The sequence below is a fragment of the Anser brachyrhynchus genome, assembly GCF_964034855.1.
Source record: "Anser brachyrhynchus genome assembly, chromosome: 2".
Classification (NCBI taxonomy): Eukaryota; Metazoa; Chordata; class Aves; order Anseriformes; family Anatidae; genus Anser; species Anser brachyrhynchus.
This window is the reverse complement of record NC_137695.1, coordinates 46,705,409-46,733,317: the sequence shown is the minus strand read 5'-3', so window position 1 is coordinate 46,733,317 and position 27,909 is coordinate 46,705,409. Positions and strand designations below refer to the sequence as shown.

Here is a 27,909-nt window from a genome sequence, read left to right as displayed (position 1 = left end):
ATGATGACAGCCTGTGCAGTCAGCTATACTTCCTGTCCTGCCTTTGAAGCATTACCGATTCCTATCTCTTTCTTCCTATTGCTTTCAATCTTCCTACTGCTTTTCAATTGCTGCAATGCCACCACATCAAAAAGGGAACGAGCTGCAGGTTCCAGCCCTCCTCACGCGACAGCCTCCGAGAACCACAAATCATTACAAGTGACTTTCCAAAAACCACACAACGTGTGTTCGAGGGCGGGTATGCATCCCACAGGACAGTGTGGTGCGGACTGCATGAGCTGGTCTCACAACTGGAGGGAAGGTAGTTCCATCACCACCGTGCTCTGCCTGACCTACCTAGCTCGAGGAGGTGTGTGCCGGCACAAGGCCCTGACTTGTTTCTCTTCAGAAGACTCACAAGAGGCAAGCGTGATGCTGTCTAACATGACATGTATGGTATAAATGTATCTTAATTTTGCTTACAGGTTCTTTCTCACCAAAGATGACAAAAGGGAGAACTGAGAACCATGTAGAAATTACGCAGAAGTCAGTAAGAGACTACATGAATGAAGTATAACTTGGTGGGGTTGTTTCAACAGTCATTTTGGAGACTTGAATATAATTTTAAAATCACACATTCTGTATGCCAGATATTTCATACCACTCTCTGTTGAGCTGCAGAAGCGTCTAGAGCAGCTGCAAATACTTGCTGTCCTGAGAACATGATTTTATTGAATTTAACCACCTAGTCTTAACCCTGTAGAGAAATGAATAGTTTAGCCACTGAATTTCAGCAGGGGCAGAACAAGTACACACCCACTTCATCCCTCTGTTCAGAACTCGGGTTGGAAACTGATAATTTTCAGAAAGAAGAACTGTGCCCTTGATTCTTGTAATGTTTTGCAATAGATCACACAGGAAGTGCCGTTTCCTATTTTCAGATAAAGGGTTTAACTATATGTTTGTTCACAAAGACGAAGGCGACACGGTCTGATAAAACAAGCTTGATAAATCAGTGAGTAGCTCATTATTTTTCTCTTATATGTGAATGTGTAAATACAGATTCAAATTTGTTGTGTGGGCAAGCCTACGTGTCTAATGACAGTGGGAGCAGAACTGCCAGAGATACTGTCTTTAGTAGCAATTGGGTCTTGTAACCAGCTTACAGCTCAGGATAAGGCTAAGTGTAAGAGTTTTGAAGTGTAAGAGAATTGAACTGGACAAATGGTGGAGAAAATTATTTTCTAGAAATGTCCTGGATCTTGGTTTTGAAACTGTTCTGGGAGGTCAGTAGCTTGAAAATGTATTCCTCTAGGGATATAAACTGATCAGACGTCAAATCCTTCACACTTAATCTAGTCTTTTGAAATCTAAGCCACATCATGTTCTATCAGGTGCAGATGGCAGATGTCCTTCATCAGTATCCTATCACAGTATTCACAGTTTCTTTGTATTATCTGAGAATTTAACATACTAAAGGTGTTTTATCATTATCACTTTATGAAGGGTTCTTTGGGATTGTTTCCTCTTTTAATGTGATGTCTCTGAGCAAGCAGAAAGTCTGTACTCTATCTCTCAACTACAGATACCAGTGTTATGGCCAGCCAGTAGCTTGCAGTTACCTTTCAATGAAGTTTTACATGAATAAAATTCATCAGTACTTTTCTGAAATTTTGCCACTCACGCCTCTGCCTTGATAAATGAGACTTGCTACTTGGTCATCAGCAAAAAAGCTACAATAGTGTAAGAATATATATATATATATTTATTTCCTCCGGTATATTAAATATACGGCTGTAGCAACAATTGCTTTTGTGGGAGAATTCTACTGTCATTTGACAGGAACAGCTGATAACCACCTGTGCAGAGGGCTTGAACCTCTCTGTGTGCTGTCCTTTACAGCAGTAACATGGGAGGGCAGGATGACCGTGATCCTATGACATACGTTGGAAATCTCCACTCCAGACTATTTTTCTTTTTTATACTCCTGTTCGTCCTCAGAATGGTTGTGACTTCAATGGCTGTTTGAATTTCTCTGAATTCAACATCTTATTTGAATCAGTTTAAGCAGAGATACTGGAAAACAATCTGAACAGAAACACTAGCATAGGACTTAACCTGCACTATAAAAAAGCCCTCTTACACAGATAGTCATGACTTAGTTGAAAACATGTAATATCTGTCTCAGTTTCTCTTTCTCAGATTGCTTATTTTGAGTGCTCACGCTACTCCTTCACTGTACATTTATTTAGATAAAAACACCCACTTCTTTTGTCTTGCAACCGCTGAACTAACTGCAGAAGAGCTCAGAATTTTCACGTGTGCCTTTCTGTTTTTTACGGGGAATGGAAACAATTGGATCCTGAGCATTCACAGAGAATTGAGTCTGTTTTTTCCAGCCCAAAACATATTTTTAGCTTGAAAGTTCTGCAGGAATGGAAAAATTAATCAGGTAGCAGGCAAGCAGCTCCAAAGGGAAGAAGTGTCTAATGCTCAGCTGTTAGAGGAAGAGGTTTCCAAAGTGAGGTTTAATTTTGGAAGGGACTGTCTTTCCCCAGTGATATCCTGGAAATAAATCCTGTGGTTTCTATCACATGCCAAGATGTGTTTGAGGGAAAGTATCAGCTCAGAGTCTTACAAATAGCATTTAGTTTGTACTTCTACCTTTTCCTTCAGCTTTCTTGGTAACTCAAGAAAAGTGTGAACAAACGCTTGCTTCCCAAGGTATCTCTGGTCCACACATGGACTACTCTGCAGTTTTGCCTGTCCAGAGACTCCTTCTGGAAAGACCAAGGCAATATTAAATGGATAGAGCTGCTAGCAGGAAACAATGGTCATCTCTCTTACAATGCTCGCTCTGATATCTGGATATAGAGTATTATTTTTCTTCATTTAGGTTCTGGTTTTAATCTGTGCTACAACACAATTCTCTTTCTTCACGAAGTGCCCTCGATACTGCTGACATACTTTTAAGCTGATCACAAGTCATTAAGTTATTTCTTTTTCTGTGTGACAAACTGCCATTTGTGAAAAGGAGGGGAGCAAGGAGTAGCGCTTTGAAAAGAGAAACCTTGTCTTGGGCCCTAGAAAGGGAAAGGGAATTTGAGGGCCATTCAGCTTTGAGATGAGTGGCTCCATTCATGTGCTGATGTTCCTCTATTAGTTATGACTTCAGTGAGGAAACCCTGTCCAAATCCCACTCAGGGCACAGCAGGCTCAGCGAGCTGTGATGACTGCCATCCCCAAATGAATCAGTGTGGCAGGGCAGCGGCCCTCTGAGCTTGAATGGAAATGCCTGATAATCATACCAGCACCTAGACACTCCTGTAGCAGAAGGTGATAGTGTAGAGATAACAGCTAATACTCAAGAGCTAGCAAGGCTTTTCTCGAAGCAGCCCAAATGCCCAAGTACAACAGTCTGAAAGACATGATTTAAAGATACATCCTCATTACAAGAATCTCTGACAAGAGCTATGAAGACTGGCAGTAGGTATTGGGATTGCCATCACAAGGGTATATTATTGGGTGTATAGCCAGTGGGAGAGTGGGCCTAATAAAATAAGGCCCCAGAACGTGCTGTTATAGCCACAGGCAGTCTGGCAGACTTGGAGCAAATTGTTGTGGCTGCCTCACTTACATCTGTTTCCCAGGGAGCAGGTACTTGGACCAAGGCTTGGTCACACTTCAGTGTATCAAACTTCTTGGAGACTCAGAACATAACCAGTCCTCTAAGGGGAAGCAAGAGTGGCCTCTTATTGGACTACTAGTGTATTTAGATGCTTTAGAGGGAACTGAAAAGAAAATACCCCTTCTCTTAGATTTCAAGCTTATGTTTGACTTGTTTGCCCGCTTTGGCAGAAATTGTCTAGAATTTCTGTTAACAAACAAAACTACTCTGAAACTGTGAGTCAGTTCACTGTGGTGTGAGCAGGATAGTGGGACAGTGATGGCCTCATGCAGTCCATCGAGCTAGCAAGAATGCCCTGCAAATTAAAATCCTTATCCTTAAGACTTCCTGAATATTTGTAATTTCAGAAGAAATAAGCCAAACAATCACAAGTCCCCAAATCAGAATCAGAAAAAGACTGTTTATACTCACAAGCACAGAGATAAAACTCGAGAGGCCTTTGCTAACACACCCATTTCTGAAGGCTCGTGACCTAATCATTTCAGAGCCAAAGCCAGACTTCTTGTCAAGGGCTACAGCTTCTAGAGAAGACATTCCTTTCTGCATGAAAATGGAAACTGGAAAAATGGTTAAAGATAAATGAAACAGGAATGAAATACAAACAACTTGTTCCAATATAATTTGTTAGCAAGATCAGTTTTCAGGAGCTCTTGGTGATTAACTTCGCTTGTGTGCAAAGGATAAAGCATATTTTAGAAAGCATTTCAGAAAACATTTTCATGTTTTATGCTTGTTGAGAAGAGGTGGATCTGACTTCTATCCTGTGCAAAAGCTCAGAGATTTCCCGTCAGGTCATAGACAGAAAGCAAAATAACCACAGCACATGCTGTATTTCTGGGCAGCATGAATATAAATTGTACAGGGAAGGAGCTGCATTTTGGCAGTGGGTAGCTGTACTGGGTCTGGCTGGGATGGAGCTACTTTTCTTCACAGCAGTTCATACAGCGCTGTGTTTTGGATTTATGACTATAGCTGGGATGGGTGAACCAAAACATGTTCCTTGTCATATAACACTGTGCTCAGCAATAAAACTGTGTTGGAGTTTTTTAAAGCAGGTATTGCTGCAAGGCTTGTTGTGCATCGGTCTGTTTAGTGGGAGGTGGCAAATGCATCACCTCTTTTTACATTTTGTTTCCTTCACATATTAAACTGTCTTTATCTTGATTCACAAGTTTTTCTCACTTTTGGCCTTCTGATTCTCTCCCCTGTCCCACTGTGGGGTGTGTGAGTGAGTGACTGGATAGGGGTTTAGCTGCATGTTGGCCAGGGTCAACCCATCTGAGAAGGTAAGACTTGGACAACAAAGACAAATCACAAGAGGACCAGTTACCTTCAGTTCTATTACTCCCACAATTATATTCGGATGTTTTTACATCTCAAACTAAGTTCCAAACTAGATAACAAAAGCCACAGCTCAAAATGGACGACTACAGTAATTAAACTGAGCTTCAACCAAAAAGCAGACCAGCAGCCTGCCTCAGTGTCACTCCAACCACAGGCTGAGCTCTTCAGCTACATTTAGTCTTGCAGAACTCGAGTGCAGAGAGACTGAAGTGATGGTTTTCACAAGTGGTCTCTGCAAAAGACATCTGCAGTCACACAGGCCTACCTCTCCACTGGAAAAAAAGTGCACAGCGAGGCTGCAAACAGGAAAGGAGCAATCACGACTGCATTACGCGAGTGGTCAGAGATGACACAGCAAGTAGGGGCAGGCGCAGGACCTGAAGATTTCTGTTTCAGAAGCAGTCTGCTGCCTTGTCAAGAGAACAGGCATCGTTCTGCCATGAAAATGCAACGCCTGATGAAAGCAGTCATCGTGATACCTCCCCGCCCCCCCCATAAAAAGTGTAGCTATTTTCCCAAATGGTAAGTAACTCTAGTTGAGTGGCTACCAAATGCATCAATTTCCCCACTTAGTGACTGGGAAGCACATTACGTCCCTCTTACACCTGTCTTCACGAAATCCTATTCCCAGCTCCTCACAGGACATGCAGAAATTCTTTTGTTTTCTCCAGGAGCCTGTGAGAAGACATTTCTCCTCAGCTTTTCAGAGACCAAATTACACAAACCTACGCTTCAGCATCTGGCTCCCAGGCCTACCAGGGATTTGGGAAAAGGGGAAGGTGTGGTGGCAGGGTTTGGTGGCATCCAAGTCTCATGCCTTTATCTGCTTGCACTGTAACAGAAGTGGCCAAGGACTTCCACAGCTCTGTTGTACCACTTACCTCCTAGTCTGGGACTCCTCCGTCTCAGGGGAGCTCCCTCCCTCCCACAGCCCCCCAGCCCAAATCAGAGGGACAGAGATTTTGGGCAGCCCTTGCACTTCCTCAATTACTGTGCTGCACCTGTTGTGAAGTTGCCACATCACATATTGATCGTCAGAACTGTGACTTCAATAAAGTACGGAATCAAGGAAATCATTTGACCAAGGGCATTATGTCAGCAAAAGCCTGAACAGAGGTTTAAATCAAATCCTGAGACAATTAAAAATTTACAGCACTGTAATTTTTTACTTTCTTGTGGCAGTTGGTCTATATGCCATGCTGACAGTAACTGAAACCATTTATGCCATTTGAGAAGGTGTTGCCTACCAGTTCTTTTTATTCCCTGCAGGTCATCAGCTGAGCGTGCCCAGCATAGCCCGCACAAGACAGGGCTCCACAACATTTTTGTTCCAAAGATACCTAATACCAGGCCATTTTCAAGACCCTGGCCTGACCAACACCCTGCAGACCAACACCGCCAACTTGCTGCTTCCCCAGCTGGGTACGTTTAGCTCCCCTTGCCAAGGGGCATTTCTACACCACCACTGACCCCATTCCCAGAGCCCTCAAGGCTCGAAGCCATGACAAACCTGAACGAGCAGTGGTCACTTAGGTTTTACCGGTGCCAGAGGGCCCTTGTGGGCCTACGCCTACACCTCCCTGCTGCCTCCTCTTCCTTGGGTGAGGCTGCAGAAGGGGCTGGCAAACTGAGGAGGTGACCAGGTCCTGTCACTGTGTTTCATTCCCCTGACTGCCAAGCTTGCAGTTTCCTGCAGTTAACCACCCTTCTCTTCCTTTCCAGACCAACACACCATGGAAAACGATACCGTGGGCTTCCTTGACATGGCTACAACAACAGAATTTGACTACGGCGATTCAGCACCGTGCACGGGGACTGAAGAAAAGCACTTTGCAGCCAATCTTCTGCCACCGCTTTATTCTTTGGTGGTAATATTTGGCCTCACAGGCAACATGCTCGTTGTCCTCATCCTGATAAAATACAAGAGATTGAAGAGCATGACTGACATCTACCTGCTCAATCTGGCAATTTCTGATTTGCTGTTTATATTTTCTCTTCCTTTTTGGGCCTATTATGCTGTTCATGACTGGATTTTTGGGGAAGCGTTGTGCAGAATTCTCTCAGGTGTCTACCTCCTTGGCTTCTACAGCGGCATCTTTTTCATAATCCTGTTAACCATAGACAGATATCTGGCCATAGTGCACGCAGTGTTTGCTTTGAAAGCGAGGACAGTTACCTATGGCATCCTCACCAGCATTGTCACTTGGGCTGTTGCTATGTTTGCCTCTGTTCCTGGGATAGTATTTCACAAAACTCAGAAGGAAAATTCACGGTATACGTGCAGTGCTCATTATCCAAGTGATGGCTCAATAAATTGGAAGTACTCCTACATTTTAAAGATGAACATTCTGGGACTTATCATTCCAATGTTCATTATGATTTTCAGTTACTCTCAAATTCTAAAAACATTATTGGGATGTAGGAATGAGAAAAAACAGAAGGCTGTCAGACTTATTTTTGTGATCATGATTTTTTACTTCATCTTCTGGACACCATTTCATATTGCTTCTTTTCTGCATACATTTCAAACTTCATTTTTTGACACAGATTGTGAAATCCAAAGTAAACTGGAGAAAGCAATCCAAGTGACAGAAACAATTTCAATGATCCACTGCTGTATCAATCCTGTGATCTATGCATTTGTTGGAGAAAAATTTAGAAAGTATCTTTACAACTTTTTCCGAAAGCATGTTGCAGCTCACCTCTGCAAAAAATGTCCATCTCTTTATCGTGAAAAATTAGAAAGAGTTAATTCCACATTCACACCATCCACTGCAGAACATGACATCTCCACTGGACTGTAAAAATACATCAAAAGACTAGCTAGTAAATATCTGCGTTAAGAACTGCATGACATTATTGAAGAACTTTATGTCAAGCACTACTAAAAACTGCATGAGCCTCAATTTTTGTGGTTAATCCCATGGATTACATATTTTTTTTTGTTCTTAAACTAACAGAATCTACCATTTTTCCAATAATTGTTAATACCATAGGTGGATCACATCAAGATTTGAATGGGGCCCAGAATAGTTTTATTCTGGTGGTTGAACCAAGTTCTGTCCAATGAACAAATGCTCATGAGGTTTACTGGGGGGAATATAATGTTGAAGAAACTAAGGAGTAATAAATCATCTTGCAAGAAGCATTTGCAGCTATGTGAACAATATAAGATCAGGAGGAAGCTTTGAGGATTGATGTGCCTGTTCAGTATATAGCATTAAGCAAACACCTAAAATCCTGATCGCTTTTGGAAGTGACAGTATTCATTCTGCAACATAGCCGGCCATTTGGTAGTGGGAAGCTTTCAGTCTTCTTCATTTCACTCCTCATTCCCTTATGTTCCCTGCATGAATAAGAGATGTTTCCACGAAAAGGATGAATATCAGATATAACAAGAAAACACCTCTCCTCTGATGGGAGTTGACTGACTTTTATCTTGCTGTAGCCATTTAACCCATGGATTTATTGATAGTTAATAGTGTAGTTGTTTTTAAATGTAATCCTTTTTACTGTAGGCTAAGGTTTAGTGTTTTTATTTTAGGTCTTTAATTTTATGCCAACCATATCAGTGTTCAGTTGACAACATTTTCCAAAGTGGGTTTAATGGGTAACGTGACTTTTGTGGGTGCAGTTTTACAAGTAACTGCACACACCAATTTTACTGACTGCAAAGAAGTCAATGTTGCGCCCCCCCAAAAAAAACATGAATTTGTTTCTAACATATATTCCTCCGAGGAAATCAGCACTTATCCAATAAAGGTAGATCAGCAAAGATCTGCAAGGACAGAATTAAAATCACCTTGGTATTTGCTGTGCAAGATTCTGTATGAAAATATCAGGACCCTCTGGAGGATTTTGGAGACCATGAACTCAGTACTGAGTGGAGGCCTCCCTAGTTCTGGACATACAAATCACATGTGTAGAGGCAGATTTTGTGTGACAGATGCAGAAAGCATGTCAGGATAGGCTCCTGCATGCTACAAACACATCCTGGACATACACAGCAAGTCTGCTATTTGGGAAACACTTCTAGGAAGACAGCAACCTTGGAACTACAAAAGCAACCAACTGTAGAGGAGATACAACTCCTTGCCTTCCCAGGAGAATAGCATTCATTGCCTCTGGTGCTGCAATCAGGACTGCACCCTTACTGAAGACTTGAGACCATTACTCACTGGTGTCCTATGGCCATACATTTATGCCATTATTGGGAATTTTCCTGAAAAAGAAAGTGGTATTCTAGGACATGATACTAACTTTAAGGTGTTGCTTTAAACTGTAAGGAAGTACAGGTGAACACTCCTTATGCAAGTGAACAGTTCTGCTTTGTTCCCATTTGCTTCGAGGGACACTATTCATGCATGCAAGCAAGGCCTTGCTCACAGAAATCTGCAAGGACAGGTTCGACTAACCTCCAGGCAACACAAGGATGGAAGAAGGGACTCCACACCACTTAACATTAGGCATGTGACAGATGCCTACATTGACAGCAAATCTCTTCGAGATCCTTCAGTGGAGAATAGGGAAAAAGAGATACCTGTGTCAGAAGCAGACGTGATTTAAATGGCCTCTGGGGGAGACAACCTGTCTGACTGAAAAGGAACCTGAAAATACCAGCTTCTTAATTTAGAAATCAGATGGCTGAGCTGTGTGGTGTGAATACTCTTCCCTTTTTAGCCCTGTTACATCACGGCACTGCTTCTATTAGTTAGCTATGGTCCTACCAGCCATCACATTCTGACTGCTCCCCCGTGAGGTTAATAGCCACAGATATACAAAGGAAAGACCAAAAACTATGCTCACAGTAAACTTTCTTAATTGGAAATATTATTTTTCCTTTCTTTTGTACATTTTACTGCACAAAAGTGAAAGCACCTTTTTAATGTTAAAGTATAAATTAGATCAGTGTGATACAAATCCTGCTGTAGCCATGGTATTTCTAATGCTGTGCTTTATTTTCATAGAATCATAGAACTTTAAATTCTTGTCTTGTTGGAATTATGTTCCTTCCTATTTTTGTGTTAATGAAGTGAAACTAATAAAATCTGTGTCTGAAAAGCGAGGTATACCTTGTAGCCCATGTTCTTCTTGTAGGCAAAAGGACATCATCTCTGCTCTCAGAATGGAGGTAGAAAAAAGATGCAATGATGGATTTTAACCCTCGCAATACTACACTTTGAAGTGAAGCAAACCACACCAACCAAGCAGAGAACAGTCTGCACAGTCCAGAAGCTACTGTACTGGCATGGCTTTTATCCCCCAGGAAGCTTGAGAAGAGCACATTACAATGGGCTTTGGGAAAAGTCTGGGGGCACATATTTTAGATGGGTGAGATCTGCCAGGTAGGAGAAACAGGGCTGTGTCAGTTATAAATAGGAAAAGGGGAGGAATAAAGGAAAGAACTAGAAGATGGCACTTTTTTCTTGACAGGAAAACAAATGAAACCCAACCCAACAGGATCAACTTATTGTTACGTTATGTGCCCTGGCAGGATGATTCTGGGTCAGTCAGAATAGGTCTTCACTGCAGCTTTGCAATGAGACAAGCAAGGCATTAATATGCTGTAGGTAGCTTTATTGCAGATTGTGCATCTTAACAAGTCAGATGGGGCTGTGGCATGGTGTAGCTGCAGGCCAGGTAGCTCCAACATAAGGTAGCAAGACTTCAAGCAGTCTGGCCCCAGCAGGATGGAGCTACCCATGGGGAAGGTTTAACAAGATCCCAGGCTCTGTGAAAGAGGGCAAATCACCTTGGCAGAGAGCTGGGGAGAATTTTTGTGTACAAAATACACAGACATTTTGACAAAAATATTCCATAACTCAAGATCTGCAGGGAAAAGCATTGAGATGATGATGCAATATGTACGTAAGAGCTAGAGAAGCAGGCAGAGATTCAGGAACTGTGTGATGAACTAGAAGTAAGTTAAGAAAATGGCAGGGCACCCTAGGACTATAATTACAGCAAAGAAACTGACTCAAGGAAAAACCACTGCAAGTGCTTGGGAGGCATCCGACCCTCTCTGGGGACATATTGAGGGGGAAAAAAGCAAGCATTTGAGAGAATGTGCAAGTAGCACCAGAAAACGAAAGATTCAAGACCCTGTGAACGCGAGAAGTAAAATGTTGATTTAAAACAAATGTAGAACCGCTATACGGAAATTGTTAGAAGTTCAAAACATTTGGCACCGAACTTCTTACGAGATAGCATGTCGACTGGGTGTTATATTCCACATGGCATGCTTATGAAAGGAATCTCCATGTGTCTTTGACAAATATCTGCGCACAGACCCCAACCCAATCAAACAGATTAGTTAGGTACGGGACAGGACAGATCCCAACTTTTCTGCTGGGACATGCTGCTGCCACACATTCAGAAGCACGTGGGGAGGAATTCCCCACACAGCAAAAGGTAATTGTGCTGACTGTCAGGCCACTGGCAGACTTCCTAAAGGGCAAAAGGAAATGTAGAAAAAGTGCATATATGGTATCAGTGAGTGCTAAGCAGTACTCAGAACCAACCACCGGATTTATTACCACTGGCATTGGTTGGTCTGTGGCAAACAGAAGCAGTGAAACTTCTGGTAACCAGTGCATGGGGGTGTTCCTGTTTTATGACTTTCTTATTTGATAACCCAACTGTGACCTTATGTGTACATATCTTACATAAAATAAAGGTAAATGGAGTGTAAAGGAAGAGAAGTAAATGAAAATGGACAAATATGGAAAAGTAGTGGCAAAAATTGTGAGGATGACTTTATTAGTCTTAACGGAGCCTAATAAAGTAATAGCCAGAGTAACAGGAAGATCAGAGTACAAATACTTCAACGTATTCATAATGTTAAAAGATTTAGGCAAATAACAGGGACTTTCAGTTAAGAAGCTCCAAAATAAATATCACTTCTTCCAGTGAAAATTATAACAGGGCTAAATGCAAAGAACATAATGATAAATTCATACAGTATCTTGTTCAAGTTAACAAAAAAGAAAGAAATGAAGTGACAGGTGAATGACATGATGCTGATTAGGTTAAACAGCACAGCAGATGGATACTGCTGCATTTTGAAGTTTAGTTTTACAGCTGTTTTCAACTGCTGGTACCTACTGACCTTCCAGTGGCTACTGTGGTTACTGTGACCTGAGAAGGACTGCATCTTTGTACAGTATAGAAAAAAAAAATAAGACAGCAGGGGAAATAAAAACAAACCAGTAAATTCTGGTGCATTGAGAATACAAACAACAATTAGCTAGGCCAAAACAAGTAAGGATGTTTGCCTAGAAATAAGAGTCAAAGGCATTGCTTTGTACCCACATTCTGGTGACGCTTGCCTATTAGGAGCTGTATATCATTCTGAAAATGGCATGGTTGGGAAAAGTTTGTATAATAGCTGAGCAGTTTTTTAATTACCATGACAGTGACAGTAATCTCAGTTTGAGTGTTTTAAGTCTGCAATGACTGATCCTGGAAGGTGGGGCCCACCACTGAACTGGAGGAGGGTGGCATTAGCAGATACACAGGCTGATATGCAAAACTGCACCAACCTTCAAGTGGCAGTCACCTTTGCAGAATTGTCTACAAGGTTGTGCCAGCAGGACAATCAGCATACAACAATAGCAACACAACCCATCCCAATACCAGATTTTTTGAATGCAGTGGAAACCAAGTGGATGGGAGTGAAGAAGTCACCTGGACATTACTTCCTGGGACACTACCATGAGGTATGCATGATTATAGACTATATATAATTATATGCTAATCTTTGGCATTCTGAAGTGTTTTCTGATTCCTGGTGTATACCTTGTCATTGCACCGATTCTCTCCATTCTTTCTGTGACCTGGTTTTCACTGAGAAGAAATTTGGTGTGTGATCTTCCCAGCCTGGCTGACCAAAGGTCCAGGACATACATGCGTACTGAGGAGTACTCCTGGCTCGCAGTTTAGCTAGCCACAAACAGCACCTCTAGACAGAGAATTTATGTACTGTAAATGCAACTGGAAGCAGCAAAATGTGAGAATTAAAAGGCTGTGTAAAAATGGGGTTCTCTGCTGAAAATTTTTGGGATGTATAGCTATGACCAAAAAGTAAAATCTACTGCACTACTTTTTAATTTAATTAATTAATTAATTAATTTATTTATTTTTAATGTAAACTAGGGTGGAACACATCAGAAGTCTGGATAAAAACAGTAGAAGGAAGCAATGTTCTCTTCCTTGCTATATCAGGAAGCATAGCTAGATCAGCAACAGCAACTCAGGGAAAGCCCAAACAAAAATAATACCATAGCAATTAAATTAGTATGTGCTGCAATTAATAATTTCAAGATTTATAATAGAGAAACAAACAGAAAACAGATTAGTATTAGGAAAAAAAAAACACAAAACAACAACAAAAAAACCTACCTTGATTTCACTGCCAATAAACAACATTGTGAAGAAGCAGTAATCCAGATTAAAAATGCTTGTGTCTCCTAGAGGTTTTTTATTTTATTTTATTTTATTTTATTTATTTATTTTAATCCAGCTTCCTCTAATTTGTGAAATGGGTAAAGTATTGTGGTTCTTCTGTTTACTAGTCTCCATAGCAGAAGTCCATGGCAGAATTTGGTACGTAATGTTTGTCCCCGTTTTCCTCAAAAGTTTACATCTAACAAGTGTAAGGGCCTTTTCTCTTAAGAATTTTGCTGACTTCCTTCTTCCTGCTTTTCAGTTTTACATTGTTAAGTTTTTATTTGGGGGATCCTCACTGATAATTTTGGGTAAGATTAGATATACTTTATCTCATTTCTTAGATGGTGTAATTGAACAGTGACCACAAAATGAAAGTCAAAAGAACTTGTGAGCCTGAAAGAAAAAGCTGGTAAGAAAACAAACAAACAAACAAACAACCCAACAACTAAGTAGTTTCTGCTACTTGGATGTCTTTATTCAGCCTCTCCAAAAAAAGAACAAAAACATTTAATTCACTGATCTTTTACTGATTACTGGGCATATACGCTCATGCTACCCTAACTTAATTTGGAAGCAGATTTTGTTGATACAAGAAACACAATGAGGTCTGATGGGGGGAACATATGGAAAAGGAAATGCATCAGGTCTGTGTACACATCTTCATTAGACCTCTCCTCCAGATGGAAAGGATGATCTGCATTTGCTGGAGCTGTAGCCCTTGATAATAGTGTTATGCACTGTAGTATCATGTGTCTCTAAGAAAGGTGTCTGCCATTCTGCCGTAGGTCTTTTTTTTCTGCAGTCTATTAGCTGCATTTTCAAATTTCTGTACCCATAATTCTGTCTGATGACATTTGTGTGTCACACTGGTATGTGTGCACCTATTATGTGTCCTAGCAGACACAGGACAGTTGCAGGCTTCTCATAAATGGTGGCATCTCCTTGTGGAAATGCCATACTACTGAGTTACTGGATACCTTAGTGTGATAGCCTGATGACCGTCAGGATGAACGATACAATAAGTCACTGGACAGAAGAGACTGATGAATGCAATTTGAATTGACGGGGTACATGGCTGCACACCTGCAGAGTACATCAGCTTGAGCCCCGCAGGTGAGGAATGAAACCCACTACTATTCCTGGAATGTCTTTATGAAGTAAATGAGTGTCATGCCACTAAACATAACTCCTAGTCGTCTCTGCAAGTAAAACCATCATAGGTAACATCCCAAGCCATACCAAACCACTTACCATTCCTTTTATTTTTGAATAGTACCTTCAGTTTTGTGGTAAAATGCTGAGGTTCGATGAGGTTCACCTGTAGGTGAAGATTCTTAAAATCTGTAGCTCATGGCAATCTGCAGTGCACTTTTTCAAACAGTTGCTGGGCAAGGAATTGAGAATAGAACTGGAAAACTGAGAAAATCTGACTTGTAGCAATGGATGTGCTACTTGAATTGGCCATACCTCAGTGCTGATGCACACTAGCTGGAGGCAGTTTGAAGGCAGCAGGGAGGAGGAGGCCATGCAGCAGGAAGATGGCCGGTCCCAGGCTGGTGTGATGGAGCTTTGGAGTGGATGGGAAGTCAGGTCCTGCAGGGGCACATTGACAGCTACTGAGGAAAGCAGGGCAGAGGAGAGGGAGACAAAAAAAGGTATTGTCCTAACAGCATCAAGGAACAGCACAACACCAAGATAGGGCCCCAGAAGCAGGCGAACAGCACGAGGGGCCTGGACTACAGCCACACAGAAGATCTGATCAAATCTGAGTTCCCGGAAGCCCTGCTTATCTGGGATCAAATCTGACTTTCCAGAAGCCCTGTTTATCTGGAGTAGGTGTAGAGCTAACTGAACATCTCCTGTAGGCACTGATAATAAAGTCTCAGCCCAGCCACCCACTGCCAGGGTGTGTCTGTGGTTTTGGGCCACCAAGTGTCATAGCTATTCAACCTCTCTGTGGAGGACCTCTCGTCCACCTTTAGGGCCCAGCTGGTGAGGGTTGTGAGGCATCAGAACAGGCTGCTCAGGGTAGTAATTGAGTCCTCATCCCTGTGGGTATTTAAAAGATGTGCAGATGTGGTGCTGAGGGACGTGGTTTAATGGTAGACTTGGCAGTGTTAGGCTAGCATTTGGACTTGATGATCTGAGAGATCTTTTCCAACCTAAGTGGTTCCGTTTCTATGATCCTACGATTATTGTGAAAGTGCATTTCAGAATCAAAAGTTTGATGAAAAACAGACAAGTCCAACAACAGGTTTGAGACTGTTGCCCTTCTTCATATAGTGTGAGATCGCGAAAGGTTTTAATGCCCTTAGCAGGTTAAGTAACATGTAGTAGACAGTGCTCAGTGGGGACAACAAAGCAGGGCAAACGAGTCAGACTTCAAAAATAAGTTCTAAAAATGACTGTTAATTTTAATAGGTAGACTGCTTACAAATTATGCATTGAAAACTTAATTTTTTACAATACCTTTTTTGAGAATTATAAGAAATGATTAAAGTGTCTGTTTTTCTCAAATTTCAATAAAGTACTAAAGATATGTTGGAAAAGATTATGTAGGGAGCAAAGCATAAACTAGTGCTAATATGTTGTGACAAAAATATAGTCAGTATAGCCAGAGCTTGTAAAAAAAAAAAAATAGTACCATTGGACAAGTGAGATTGTTTATATAACGAGAGACAACTCATTAGAAGATAAAGACTGCGAAGTGAAATTCCTTTCAGGGCATGGCCTTTCACGTTTTTTTCTAGGACTCTCATCATTCCATGCTCGCCACCTCACATGATCAAGTGCAGCAGCTGTGCAGGTACAGGTTCACTGGTGGAGAACTAAGGAGGCTTTGGTGCGGTCTTACCTTGTCCTCCTGGTGTGAGGTGATGCTGTGGCTGTAAATCTGTGCCACAGTCTGGCGGTGAGCATGCACTCACGCTATATAGGTGGCTGCTGTCTGCTCATACAATTTTGATCTGAGATCTCCCTTGAGCTGTAAAGTGACACCATATTTAGGACATGTAAATCATGCCCCCATCTGGTTATGACAAAACACTGAACTGACCACTTCCCCATTCCATTACTACTACTTTTAATTAGACAGTAAGAAATCAAACAGAAAAGGATTGGAATGAACAGATGTTCAAGCTAAGAAATATAAATCCACCTCTAGTGACTGAGGCTTGGATGAAATTTTGCATGTGGTTAAGATATTTCTTTGCTGCCTCAGGCAGTGTTTCCTGCATCTTTTTGTCACCACTGTCAGGGACAGGATTATGGACTACAGCCTGAAAGTTGAGCTCAGTCTGACGCGCTCCCATATTTCAGTAAGGGAACTGATATATTTTCTTCCATTTTCCCTCTTTTTCGTCAGTGAAGAGATGTAGGAATCTTCAAGCATGATTTGAGTCAGCCAAGTCTGACAGCAATTTAGGACCGTGATATAGGCGTAGTGGAAAAATTTTAAAGAGCAGCTCCTTGCACTGACTGTATAGGGGGTCTAATATCAAGTAAGGTACTGGGAATATAATCTGAGAATATACTGCAGCAGCCATTCATTTTGATGCTAAGATACCAGCCCTCCAAGAGCTCATTGGAAAAGTGATGAAGGAAGAGAAAAAAAAATATTAATTTTATGGAATAAAGACCTCGATCAGTCCTTCAAGCAAAGAAGGGTTGAAAAGGAACACATGTTGAGCTTTTCTCTTTTTACTCTCCCCCCCAGTCTGAGATGTAACTCAGAAGTTGTGATTCCCTTGACTTCCATGAAGGAAATGCAGCACCCTGCCCTGTGATTTCAGCTGGGATAGGGTTCCTTGTCTTCCCAGTAGCTGGTATGGAGCTGGGTTCTGGATTTCGGATGACAGTGATGCTGATAACACGCCGATCTTTCAGTTGTTGCAGAGCACTGCTTACACAGAGTCAAGGACGTTCCAGCTGCCCATAGCGCCCTGGAGCCAGGAGGCTGCAGGTGCACCACGAGCTGGGAGGGGACGCAGCCAGAACAGCTGGCCCAAACGGGCCAGAGCCATGTCCCATACCGCATGGGGTCGTGCTCAGCAATAACAGCTTGGAGGGAGTTGTCTGGGGGCTGACGCTGCTCTGTGTCTGGCTGGGCATCAGTCAGCGAGTAGTGAGCAATGGCATTGTGCATCACCTGCTCTGTGTATTCTTTTATCTTTATTATTATTTTCTTCCCTTCATTTTCTGTCCTATTAAGTTTTTTTTATCTCAACCCATGAGTTTTTCGCTCTTTTTTTTTCAATTCTCCCCCACCGTGGGAGGCAGGGGAGTAAGTTAATGTTTGTGTGGTGCTTAGCTGTCTGGGTTGAACCACAACATATCCAAAGCAAGACATTTCCATGTAGCATTTTAAAATCTTTTGAGGATACTATGGACTGAGTGTGGGAAAGAGATCCCTTTAGGGTCTTCATGAGGTTGATCGGATAAGTTACTCCAGAAACCTTAAAAGAAAGGGTCAAGGATGTCAAGGGGAGGCAGGGGTTTGTACTTTATTAGGTATTTACTCAGGTCTTCTCTCTCGGGGGTTCTCAGACATCTGATTAGGCACCATCTCTCACTTGCTTTCTCTGTCCTGTTCCTCCCTTCTGTGTGATTTCTTTGGTGTCTAAGAAGGATCTAAAAAGCTACCCAGCTACTCACAGGGCAGACTTAGTTTAACTCTGTCTAAAAGTCACAGGAATCAACCACAGTGACATACGTGGACAAGGACAAAGAAATCACATTTTATCAGGCTTTTATGAAGCTTAATTCTATTGAGTAATAGTGCTGTTTTAATAGGTCAGACACACTATACAGACTAAGTCAAAGTTCAAAAGACTAGTTTTGAGAAAAACTGAATATATCAAATCTGCTAAAATATAAGAACTGCAGCTCAGAGCAAACCAACACAAAGCACAGGGAACTTTGTGGATATAAATGAATAAAGGTGTATTCTAATTTCTCCACTTTTGTTAAGGGACAAATGTCATAAAAGAAATAAACGATCGAGAAATGTAAAGGGATGAATCTCATGTAAACTGTTTTTGACTCAGAGGTCAGTTAAATGAGAAAGAAAACAATATCAAAACCTTTTTCTACAACTACAGCTGTAGATTGTGAAACCTCGAGTTCAGCTCCTAAGAGGATCCTCCACAAATTTCAACATCTCTTTGCACATCTCACAGAGTTAGAAAAGTAACATCTGATGACCCATTTTTAGAAAAAAGAGAACTGCTCCTTGATTTTTTTTTTAAATGAAAACAGATTTGCTTGCTAGAAGTTTTCAATCTGATACATCCTTCTTCATGCAGGAAGAGGTGTTTTCAACCTTCTTCTACTGAGTAACAAATCGGATAAGCGTTACTCTCGATGTACTGATCCAAGCCATCACTTGCACGATGAGATATATGGTAAGTCATCTTTCCTTTTTTTTTTTTTTTCCCCACCTCTGCATTTAGTAGTTGTTTAGGTACTTTAATGACTGAGGTGAAAAAAAAAACACTTTTTGAATCTTGACAGTGTACTCAACATTAAAAAATGCCCTGGGGAAACTAATAGGATATGTTAAATGGAATATCCTATTTTTAAAGGACAGAACTGCTAGAAGAAACAAATCTCTACAGGTTGATTGGGTATGAAATGTAATGGAATATGGCTCTTTGATTAACAGATTACACATGAACATTTCTTTTATTTGAAGATGATATATCATGATGGAAATTTGGATTTTAAAACTGTGAATGCAAAGATAAAACATCTTATCTGAGTGAAGAGTACTTATTTCCTTTATAGGATGTGCAGGAGTACTTATTTCCCTTACAGAAAATCTGATATATTTTAAATGCTCTGCCTCATGGAACCTGTTTACGTGCAGCATAGCTTAGCATTTTACCTCCATTCACTGCACCTTTTCCATTGTTATCATTTTAAAGTACGGTGCAAATGAACTGAAACTAGTTTTAATAAAATTTTTGTCTCTTTAAAAACAGAGAGCTCTGACCTGAAACTCAGTATGAAACAGTGACATACAGTTTTGCTCAGCTTGCCTATGGAGAGCATTTATCTTGAAAACTGCATGACTAGTAGTTTCAACCAAAACAACAGAATTTTTACAAGAGACTGCAGTTTCTAGAAGTATTGCATGTATCTAAGCTCTATTCAAAATAATACAGACCTTTTTTTGAAATATTCTTTCTTCAGAGATCTTCCAGGATGATCTTTGTTTTTCTCCCACTATTAGGAAACACAGGCCCAGTCAGATATTTCTAATTAGGTAGGCAAGCCCGGTCAGTTAATGCAGTGAAGCATTCCGACAGCAGCCAACACCATTACCTAAAACAGTGAGACTATAGGATTAAGCACAAAACCACTTGGCAGTTCCTTTTTCCATTTTCCATATTAGCATCTGTAGCTTCCACTGTCAGCATAAACTGAATACTACACACAATTCGGCATAATAAATACTTTTGCAGAGAGAGGCTTCTTAAGCAAAGGCTAGGCTCAGTTAGCGGAAAGAACCACTCAGACAGGAGACCACAATTTAAGCATGCAAAAGGGGTTGAAAGGAGGAAGATATAAGAAACAGGAAAGATATGGTTCTCATTCCAAGACTGCAGAGGAATGAAAGAGGAGGGAATGCACTGAGAAGGCAGTTAGCAGGAAGAAGGGGCTGCCATGAAAGGAACTGCTGCAGTAATATCGAGATAGCATTTTGCAATAATATTTGCATGAGCCCTACCAATCAATCACATACTTATAAAATCCCACTCCGGGTTTATGACTCAGTTGCTTTTCATAGCCACGTTTATGTATGAGCATCATGCAGGTGTAAAAATGATCAAGATCCAGAGTTAACAGGCTGAGAAATAACCCCCCCTAAGCGCTGCTGAATGCAGGACATGCTCCCAGCCCCCTGATGCGGTTAGCGGCCTCCTGCCTGCTTTGTGGTTGCAACTGTTCTTCTGGGCTGTGGTTTCAAACCCTTCCACCATGGGAGAGGAGAACACACACTTGTACAACGCTTGGCTTCTGCCCAGCAGGACAATCTCCTCATTTTCAGCAACTGCTGATGCTCTTACCAGTTGCTAGCCAGACTAGCAAGGAGGGTCAGACTGGCCTTGGTCCCAGGACGTGCTGGGGTTGGCACTGTTGTGCAGCCAGTCCCTCATCCCACAGCCCCTGTGCACAGTGGAAGGACAAACTGGAAATGGGGATACTTAGCTATAAGCAGTACCAGGGACTTATATAGTTAGGGCATGCAACACAGATCAAGATGAAAGGAGTCTTAAGTATTTGTGCAGTGCTCAAGTCTTGGCATGTTTTCGAAATAAAGAAGGTAATGCTTTGGACCAAGAATTCCTTTACGAAGGTGCTTGTTGTTTTTTTTTTTTCTTTTTAAAAAAAGAAAAGTTTCTGAAAGTACTTAAAAAATTTAAACCCTTAGAGACTTTCAAATCTACTTATTTACTGTCAATACACCTGAGCCACAGCCACTTCCTTTACCAACAAAACCATGATCTCAGTATCGTAATGATAATGTAGTTAGTATGGCTGTGGAAAAAACCTGTTTCACAGAGGTCATCACAACTGCCTGAAAAACAGTTTTTGAGGATTTTGACAACACTTATTGTCTCCCCAAGAAGTTTTATCTTGGTAAAGCTGGCACCCAACTCGTTAAAACTTGCCAATTTTCTTTTATTCCTTGTTCTCCAGAAGCAAACTTTTTTCCAAACTTTACATGTCAAAGCAATACCTCAACATGAGCATTCTCAATCTTGATACAGTGGCAGCAGTTAACAGCCAGACTGGGGAAGAAAACGAGGAAGGGACGGGGGAAGGTCTGCAAGTGCAATACGTCCTTTTGTTTGGAAGGTGCAGACTTTGCTCCAATAAGGCTTCCCCCTTTTTGGAGGGATTCATGTCTGCACTATTCTGTAACAGAATTGCCATAACAAGCTGGCAGCTCAGGAGAGACTCAGATCCTCATTTTTAAGGTCACAGGAATGTGGACAAAGACCTACCAACCAGCCCCTTCTCCAAGACCTAGGTTTAGCTAAATTATGCATTTAGATGAAAAATAAGGTGAGGACATTAGCATTTTGAATGAACTGTTCTTACAACAGAAAATACTCCTTTCACCCAAACAGTTCTCTCTAGACTCAAGATGTTTCAGTGATATCACATAGTGTAAATCAGAATGGATGACTGAGAGCTTCTAGAAAAAAGCAGACCAGCAGCCTGCCTCAGTGTCACTCCAACCACGGGCTGAGCTCTTCAGCTACATTTAGTCTTGCAGAACTCGAGTGCAGGGAGTTCTATGAAGTGATGTTTTTGACAATGTGGTGTCTACAAAAGACATCTGCAGTCACACAGGCCTACCTCTCCACTGGAAAAAAAGTGCACAGCGAGGCTGCAAACAGGAAAGGAGCAATCATGACTGCATTACGCGAGTGGTCAGAGATGACACAGCAAGTAGGGGCAGGCGCAGGACCTGAAGATTTCTGTTTCAGAAGCAGTCTGCTGCCTTGTCAAGAGAACAGGCACCGTTCTGCCATGAAAATGCAACGCCTGATGAAAGCAGTCATCGTGATACCTCCCCACCCCCCCATAAAAAGTGTAGCTATTTTCCCAAATGGCAAGTAACTCTAGTTGAGTGGCTACCAAATGCATCAATTTCCCCACTTAGTGACTGGGAAGCACATTACGTCCCTCTTACACCTGTCTTCACAAAATCCTATTCCCAGCTCCTCACAGGACATGCAGAAATTCTTTTGTTCTCCCCAGCCAAAATCAGCCCTTGCACTTCCTCAATTTCTGTCGCCTCACTGGCAATAGTCACTAACAAAGGAGGAAGGACAATATCAAGCAACAGATACACATCAAGAACTGTTAGTGCACCCTCACAGTAACAGCCATATCTGCTGTTTGTCTTTGTGCTCTCTCAAAGACACATAGCCAACCTAAACTTCAGAGCTACTGAATCATGACTGTTAAAGATCAGCTGAAACAAGGAATCAAAACTTCTTTATTCCCTGAGCACCATGGAGGTTTTTAAGTTGTCAGGAGGAATGTTGCAGGAGATGCAGGTGTTATATGCCATGCTGACAGCAACTGAAACCATTTATACCATTTGAGAGGGCGTCGCCTACCAGTTCTTTCTATTGTGATTTTCCCTGCAGGTCATCAACTGAGTGTGCCCAGCATAGCCCACACAAGACAGGGCTCCACAACATTTTTATTCCAGAGTTACTGAAGACCAGGCCAGTTTCATGGACCCGGCCTGACCAACACCCTGCAGACCAACACCGCCAACTTGCTGCTTCCCCAGCTGGGTACGTTTAGCTCCCCTTGCCAAGGGGCGTTTCTACACCACCACTGACCCCATTCCCAGAGCCCTCAAGGCTTGAAACCATGACTAACCTGAACGAGCAGTGGTCACTTAGGTTTTACCGGTGCCAGAGGGCCCTTGTGGGCCTACACCTACACCTCCCTGCTGCCTCCTCTTCCTTGGGTGAGGCTGCAGAAGGGGCTGGCAAATTGAGGAAGTGGCCAGGTCCTGTCACTGTGTTTCACTGTATTGGGTTTACGTGGCAAGGGCTTGGTAGCAGGATGGCTTCTGTGAGCAGAGCCCAGCAGTTGCCCCATGTCAGATCAGAGCCAACTCCAGCCGGCTCCAAAAGGGACCCGCTGCTGGCCAGAGCTGAGCCAGTGAGCGATGCTGGGTAGGCCTCTGGGAGAGCAGATTTAAGAAAGAAAAAAACTGCTGTGTGACAGCAGCTGGGAGAGAGGAGTGAGAAAATGTGAGAGGAAAAGCCCTGCAGCCCCCAAGGTCAGTGCAGCAGGAGGGCAGGACGTGCTCCAGGCAGGCAGCAGCAGTTCCCCTGCGGCCTGTGGAGAAGGCCCCTGGTGGAGCAGGCTGTCCCCCTGCAGCCCATGGGTCCCACACGGAGCAGATCTCCAGGCTGCAGTCACCCCGTGGAGGAGCCCCCGGTGGAGCAGGTGGAGGTGGCCTGGAGGAGGCTGCGGCCCATGGAGAGCCCCCGCAGGAGCAGGCCCCGGGCCGGAGCTGCAGCCCGTGGAGAGGAGCCCACGCAGGAGCAGGGGGTCTGGGGGGAGCTGCCGCCCGTGGGGGACCCGTGCTGGAGCAGTTTGCTCCTGGGGGATGGACCCCGTGGTACGGAGCCCTGTGGGAGCAGTTCTTGAAGAGCTGCTGCCTGTGGGCAGCCCCCGCAGGCTCAGTTCGGGAAGGACGGCATCCCGTGGGAGGGACCCCACGGGGAGCAGGGGCAGGGAGTGACTGAGAAGGAGCAGCGGACACAAAGCGTCAGGGACTGACCGCAGCCCCCAGTCCCTGTTCTCCTGCGCTGCTCGGGGGAGAAGGTCAAAGAGGGTGGATGGGGGGAAAGTGGTTTTGGCTTGCTTTTAGTTTCTCACTTTGCTAGTCCACTAGTGATAGGTAATAAATTATATTAATCTGCCTACACTGAGGCTGTTTTACCTATGGCAATAATTGGTGGTGACCTCCCTGTCCTTAACTCAACCCTCGAGCGCTTTCCATTGTATTTTCTCCCCCTTTCGCTTTGAGGACAGGGAGTGAGAGAGCGGTTGTGGTGGAGCTCAGCTGCCCAGCTGGGTAAAACCACTGCATTCATTCCCCTGACTGCCAAGCCTGCAGTTTCCTGCAGTTAACCACCCTTCTCTTCCTTTCCAGACCAACACACCATGGAAAACGATACCGTGGGCTTCCTTGACATGGCTACAACAACAGAATTTGACTATGGCGATTCAGCACCGTGCACGGGGACTGAAGAAAAGCACTTTGCAGCCAATCTTCTGCCACCGCTTTATTCTTTGGTGGTAATATTTGGCCTCACAGGCAACATGCTCGTTGTCCTCATCCTGATAAAATACAAGAGATTGAAGAGCATGACTGACATCTACCTGCTCAATCTGGCAATTTCTGATTTGCTGTTTATATTTTCTCTTCCTTTTTGGGCCTATTATGCTGTTCATGACTGGATTTTTGGGGAAGCGTTGTGCAGAATTCTCTCAGGTGTCTACCTCCTTGGCTTCTACAGCGGCATCTTTTTCATAATCCTGTTAACCATAGACAGGTATCTGGCCATAGTGCACGCAGTGTTTGCTTTGAAAGCGAGGACAGTTACCTATGGCATCCTTACCAGCATTGTCACTTGGGCTGTTGCTATGTTTGCCTCTGTTCCTGGGATAGTATTTCACAAAACTCAGAAGGAAAATTCACGGTATACGTGCAGTGCTCATTACCCATCAGATCAGAGAAATGTATGGAAGCAATTCCTGACCTTAAAAATGAACATCCTGGGACTTGTTATTCCAATGTTAATTATGATCTGCAGCTACACACAAATTATTAAGACATTACTGCAATGTAGGAATGAGAAGAAACATAAAGCAGTCAGGCTTATTTTTATCATCATGATTGTCTACTTTTTCTTCTGGGCACCATATAACATTTGTATTCTCTTGCGTGATTTTCAAGGTTCATTTTCCATCACTAGTTGTGAAGGCAGTGGGCAACTGCACAAAGCAACCCAAGTGACAGAAACCATTTCGATGATCCACTGTTGTATCAACCCTGTGATTTATGCCTTTGCTGGAGAAAAATTTAGAAAATATCTTCATAGCTTTTTCCGAAAGCAAATTGCATCCCACTTTTCTAAATACTGTCCAGTTTTCTATGTTGACCCATCTGAACGGGCTAGCTCCACCTACACGCAATCTACTGGAGAACAAGAAGTTTCTGCTGCATTGTAATTTGTGCCTAGCAAAAAAGTGAAATTGACTTTTGTGAAATTAATTCTTGTGATAAAAGCCTGGAGAATCTGTTCTGGATATTAGCTCCAAAGCAGCTGCAAAAGATCACGACACACATATCTATCAAAGCTTGTATTTGCTCATACTAATGGATATTTGTACACAAATGAAAAGGATGTATCAAATTAGCTATCTAGATATGGTAATGTAGGATCCTGTAGCAAAAAAAAAAGCATGTTGGTTTTTTTTTTTGTGAATGTAGTATAGTTTTTTACTACCAAAAACATATAAAGCTGAGGGTTTAAGCTAGCAGGCTCATAAACCGATATTTGAAATGAACTCGTGGTTAGAAATTGATATTGGTTCTTTGGAAACATCTCTTCGCTGTACTTTACACAAGTCACCTCACTCATTTAAACTCAGTCTTAATCCCATCTGGTTGTGTATCTCTCTAAATAATGCTAAATTACTGAGGTCTGTGATGAAGAATCTTTACAAGCGATATGGGAAAATATTATACATATAGAAAAGACTCCAGTATTATAGTGTATATTTCCTTTGTGTATGGTTGAGTACTAACCCTTTGGGTTTTCCTCATATTATTCTAATAATAGTCTTTACTATTAAGTGTCACAAATAAGTGTCACTAAGTCAATTAAGACTTTGATATTACAGAATGCTCTATCAATCAACTGCTGTTTTATATGCTACTTGCATTAAAATAAGTACAATAGCCTGTCATTGATCAGCAAATCAATACGTTTACAATATTTCAAAAATAAAGTATTACACATGGAGCTTTAACTAGGTTAGATCAAGTGCAGACAATTAGTTAATAGGGCTTTTTAGCTTCTTAGTGCAGTTATTTTGTCTGCCATTTTTCTGGCCTACATTAAGAAAAAAAAACTTTACAATGTGGCATTAATGCAGGTGTAAAGGCTGCAAAAACACAACAGCATTAGAGGTGTGAAAATGTTTTTTGAACAAGGTTGACCCAGATGTTTTTAAAGATAAGCATATGCTATAGACGTTTAAGGTGTCAAAACACACACACACACACAAGTAAAGGGATTCACCGAGCTAAAGAGCCAAGGGCATATATCATCTCTCTAGTTTTAGAAGCAGGTATCATTTAGGGGCAATGACGATTTTTTCTGTTTTTTGGGAGTTTTACAGAGAGCAACAGCTTTCATAATGCAAACAAAATTGGTAATACTGATGGCCAAATATGATTGGGTTTCCCCTTACAGTTCAGATCTGGTAAAGCACTTGAACACATAGAAAATGTGCTATTGATTTAATTAATAAATAATTTAATTAATAAAAGGCCAACTTGGTCTTTCTAGCATTTCTTACATTTCCCCGAATAGCTTTGGTTTTGGACAACTCTGGAGGCAGGAAAATCAGAGCGAATATTTTTATTGCTGTTCTTATCCAGTAGGGTAGTCTCTGTTTTCCAGCTCCTCTAGATAGCCTTTTAAGTATTTGCAAATAAATGTTTCAAAGAGTCCCAAAGAAATTTTACATTGCCAAGTGCCTGTGAAAGCAGGAAGTGAAATAGGGAAATCTTTGCTTATCAGACCACTTAATTTAAGTTATTCTGTTTTGCCATATTAAGCACCACATTTGGACTACATCCACAAGGGAAACAGAACCGTACTATGCCTTCTAATTCAGATGTTTTTTCAACTGCATACTCTTTTTTAAGATACTGCATCTATTTTTATAATTGGTATAAATAGAAATCAGATAGTTTCAACATCAAATGACAAATATTTGCATTTCTTTTTTAAAGAGACAGGAAGCTACGTGCAGTAACTTTTAGCTAGGGTGGCCTTCCCCTCTCTCTCCCCCCCCCCCCCCCTTCTGTAATACTTCTCATAAAAATGTTTTCATATTTTATTCAGCTCTTGACAAGAACTTTTATTTGGATCCTAAGACACTTTTTCTTTAACGAGTTACTTGCTCTAGAAGGCTTGGGTGCCGAGCAAGGTATGTGTCTTGACCAGCCTTGCAGGAGCAAAGCACAGCTATCAAATGTGCAAGGGCGCACTGAGAAGCTTTTCTGAGAGATACGTCAAAAAGCAGCCCCAATCCTTTGCATTTCTCTCCTACAGCACAGATCTTTCCAAGGGACTAGTAGCTTCCAAAGGATAGAACTGGGAGATTTGTGGTGTAGCAGATTAGCAGCTTATCAAGAGTTTCCATGGCTTCACTGAGAACGGACCATGATTCAGCAAATGAAACAAGGCAGGTTTCAGCTACTGTAGTAAACTGTGATCGGTATTGAAGGTGATAATGGAAAACAGTACTTGGTAGCACTGGTGGTGCATTCAGTTAAGGACTCTGCCAACAGGCTGCAACAATATTTAATTACGCAATCCATTAAAGTTGGTTAACTTTTGTGTGTTAGGCTTCTTGATCCTTTCTCCCTCCCACCTCCCCTTTTATAGAATAGCCCATAAGAATGAAAAAGGAAGAGAAATTCCTCTTCAAAACAGGTTGCTGTAATGCTGAAAGAGCGGGTGGGTCAAATTCAGGGTTTTACAAGTGGGCAAAGAACCAGCATCATTAAGTAATGCAGGGCCATCAGGACAACTTCAGCGTCCTTAACTGTTTGTCACTAGTAATCTATTAATAAACATGCTATTCTGTTTGACATTACA

At 42.1% G+C, this 27,909-nt stretch overlaps 2 protein-coding genes across 5 annotated transcripts; both read left to right on the top strand.

The window, feature by feature from the left end:
* The first annotated feature begins 858 nt into the window (after positions 1-858).
* LOC308191254 (C-C chemokine receptor type 5-like) lies at positions 859-10,076 on the top strand. 2 transcript variants are annotated; one of them, XM_080583522.1, is made up of 3 exons: positions 862-994; positions 6,281-6,433; positions 6,734-10,076. In XM_080583522.1, exon 3 carries the CDS (start codon positions 6,745-6,747, stop codon positions 7,813-7,815), a length of 1,071 nt encoding a protein of 356 aa, XP_080439648.1. In that variant the 5' UTR covers positions 862-994; positions 6,281-6,433; positions 6,734-6,744; the 3' UTR covers positions 7,816-10,076. The 2 variants fall into 2 exon arrangements, with proteins under 2 accessions (XP_080439649.1, XP_080439648.1); XM_080583523.1 differs by lacking the exon at positions 6,281-6,433 and having other exon boundaries at positions 859-994.
* On the top strand, positions 883-27,909 carry LOC308191253 (C-C chemokine receptor type 5-like). 3 transcript variants are annotated; one of them, XM_080583520.1, is made up of 6 exons: positions 950-994; positions 10,109-12,729; positions 13,801-13,868; positions 18,763-18,861; positions 22,630-22,782; positions 24,162-27,909. In XM_080583520.1, exon 6 carries the CDS (start codon positions 24,173-24,175, stop codon positions 25,241-25,243), a length of 1,071 nt encoding a protein of 356 aa, XP_080439646.1. In that variant the 5' UTR covers positions 950-994; positions 10,109-12,729; positions 13,801-13,868; positions 18,763-18,861; positions 22,630-22,782; positions 24,162-24,172; the 3' UTR covers positions 25,244-27,909. The 3 variants fall into 3 exon arrangements, with proteins under 3 accessions (XP_080439647.1, XP_080439646.1, XP_080439645.1); XM_080583519.1 differs by lacking the exon at positions 13,801-13,868; XM_080583521.1 differs by lacking the exons at positions 10,109-12,729; positions 13,801-13,868 and having other exon boundaries at positions 883-994.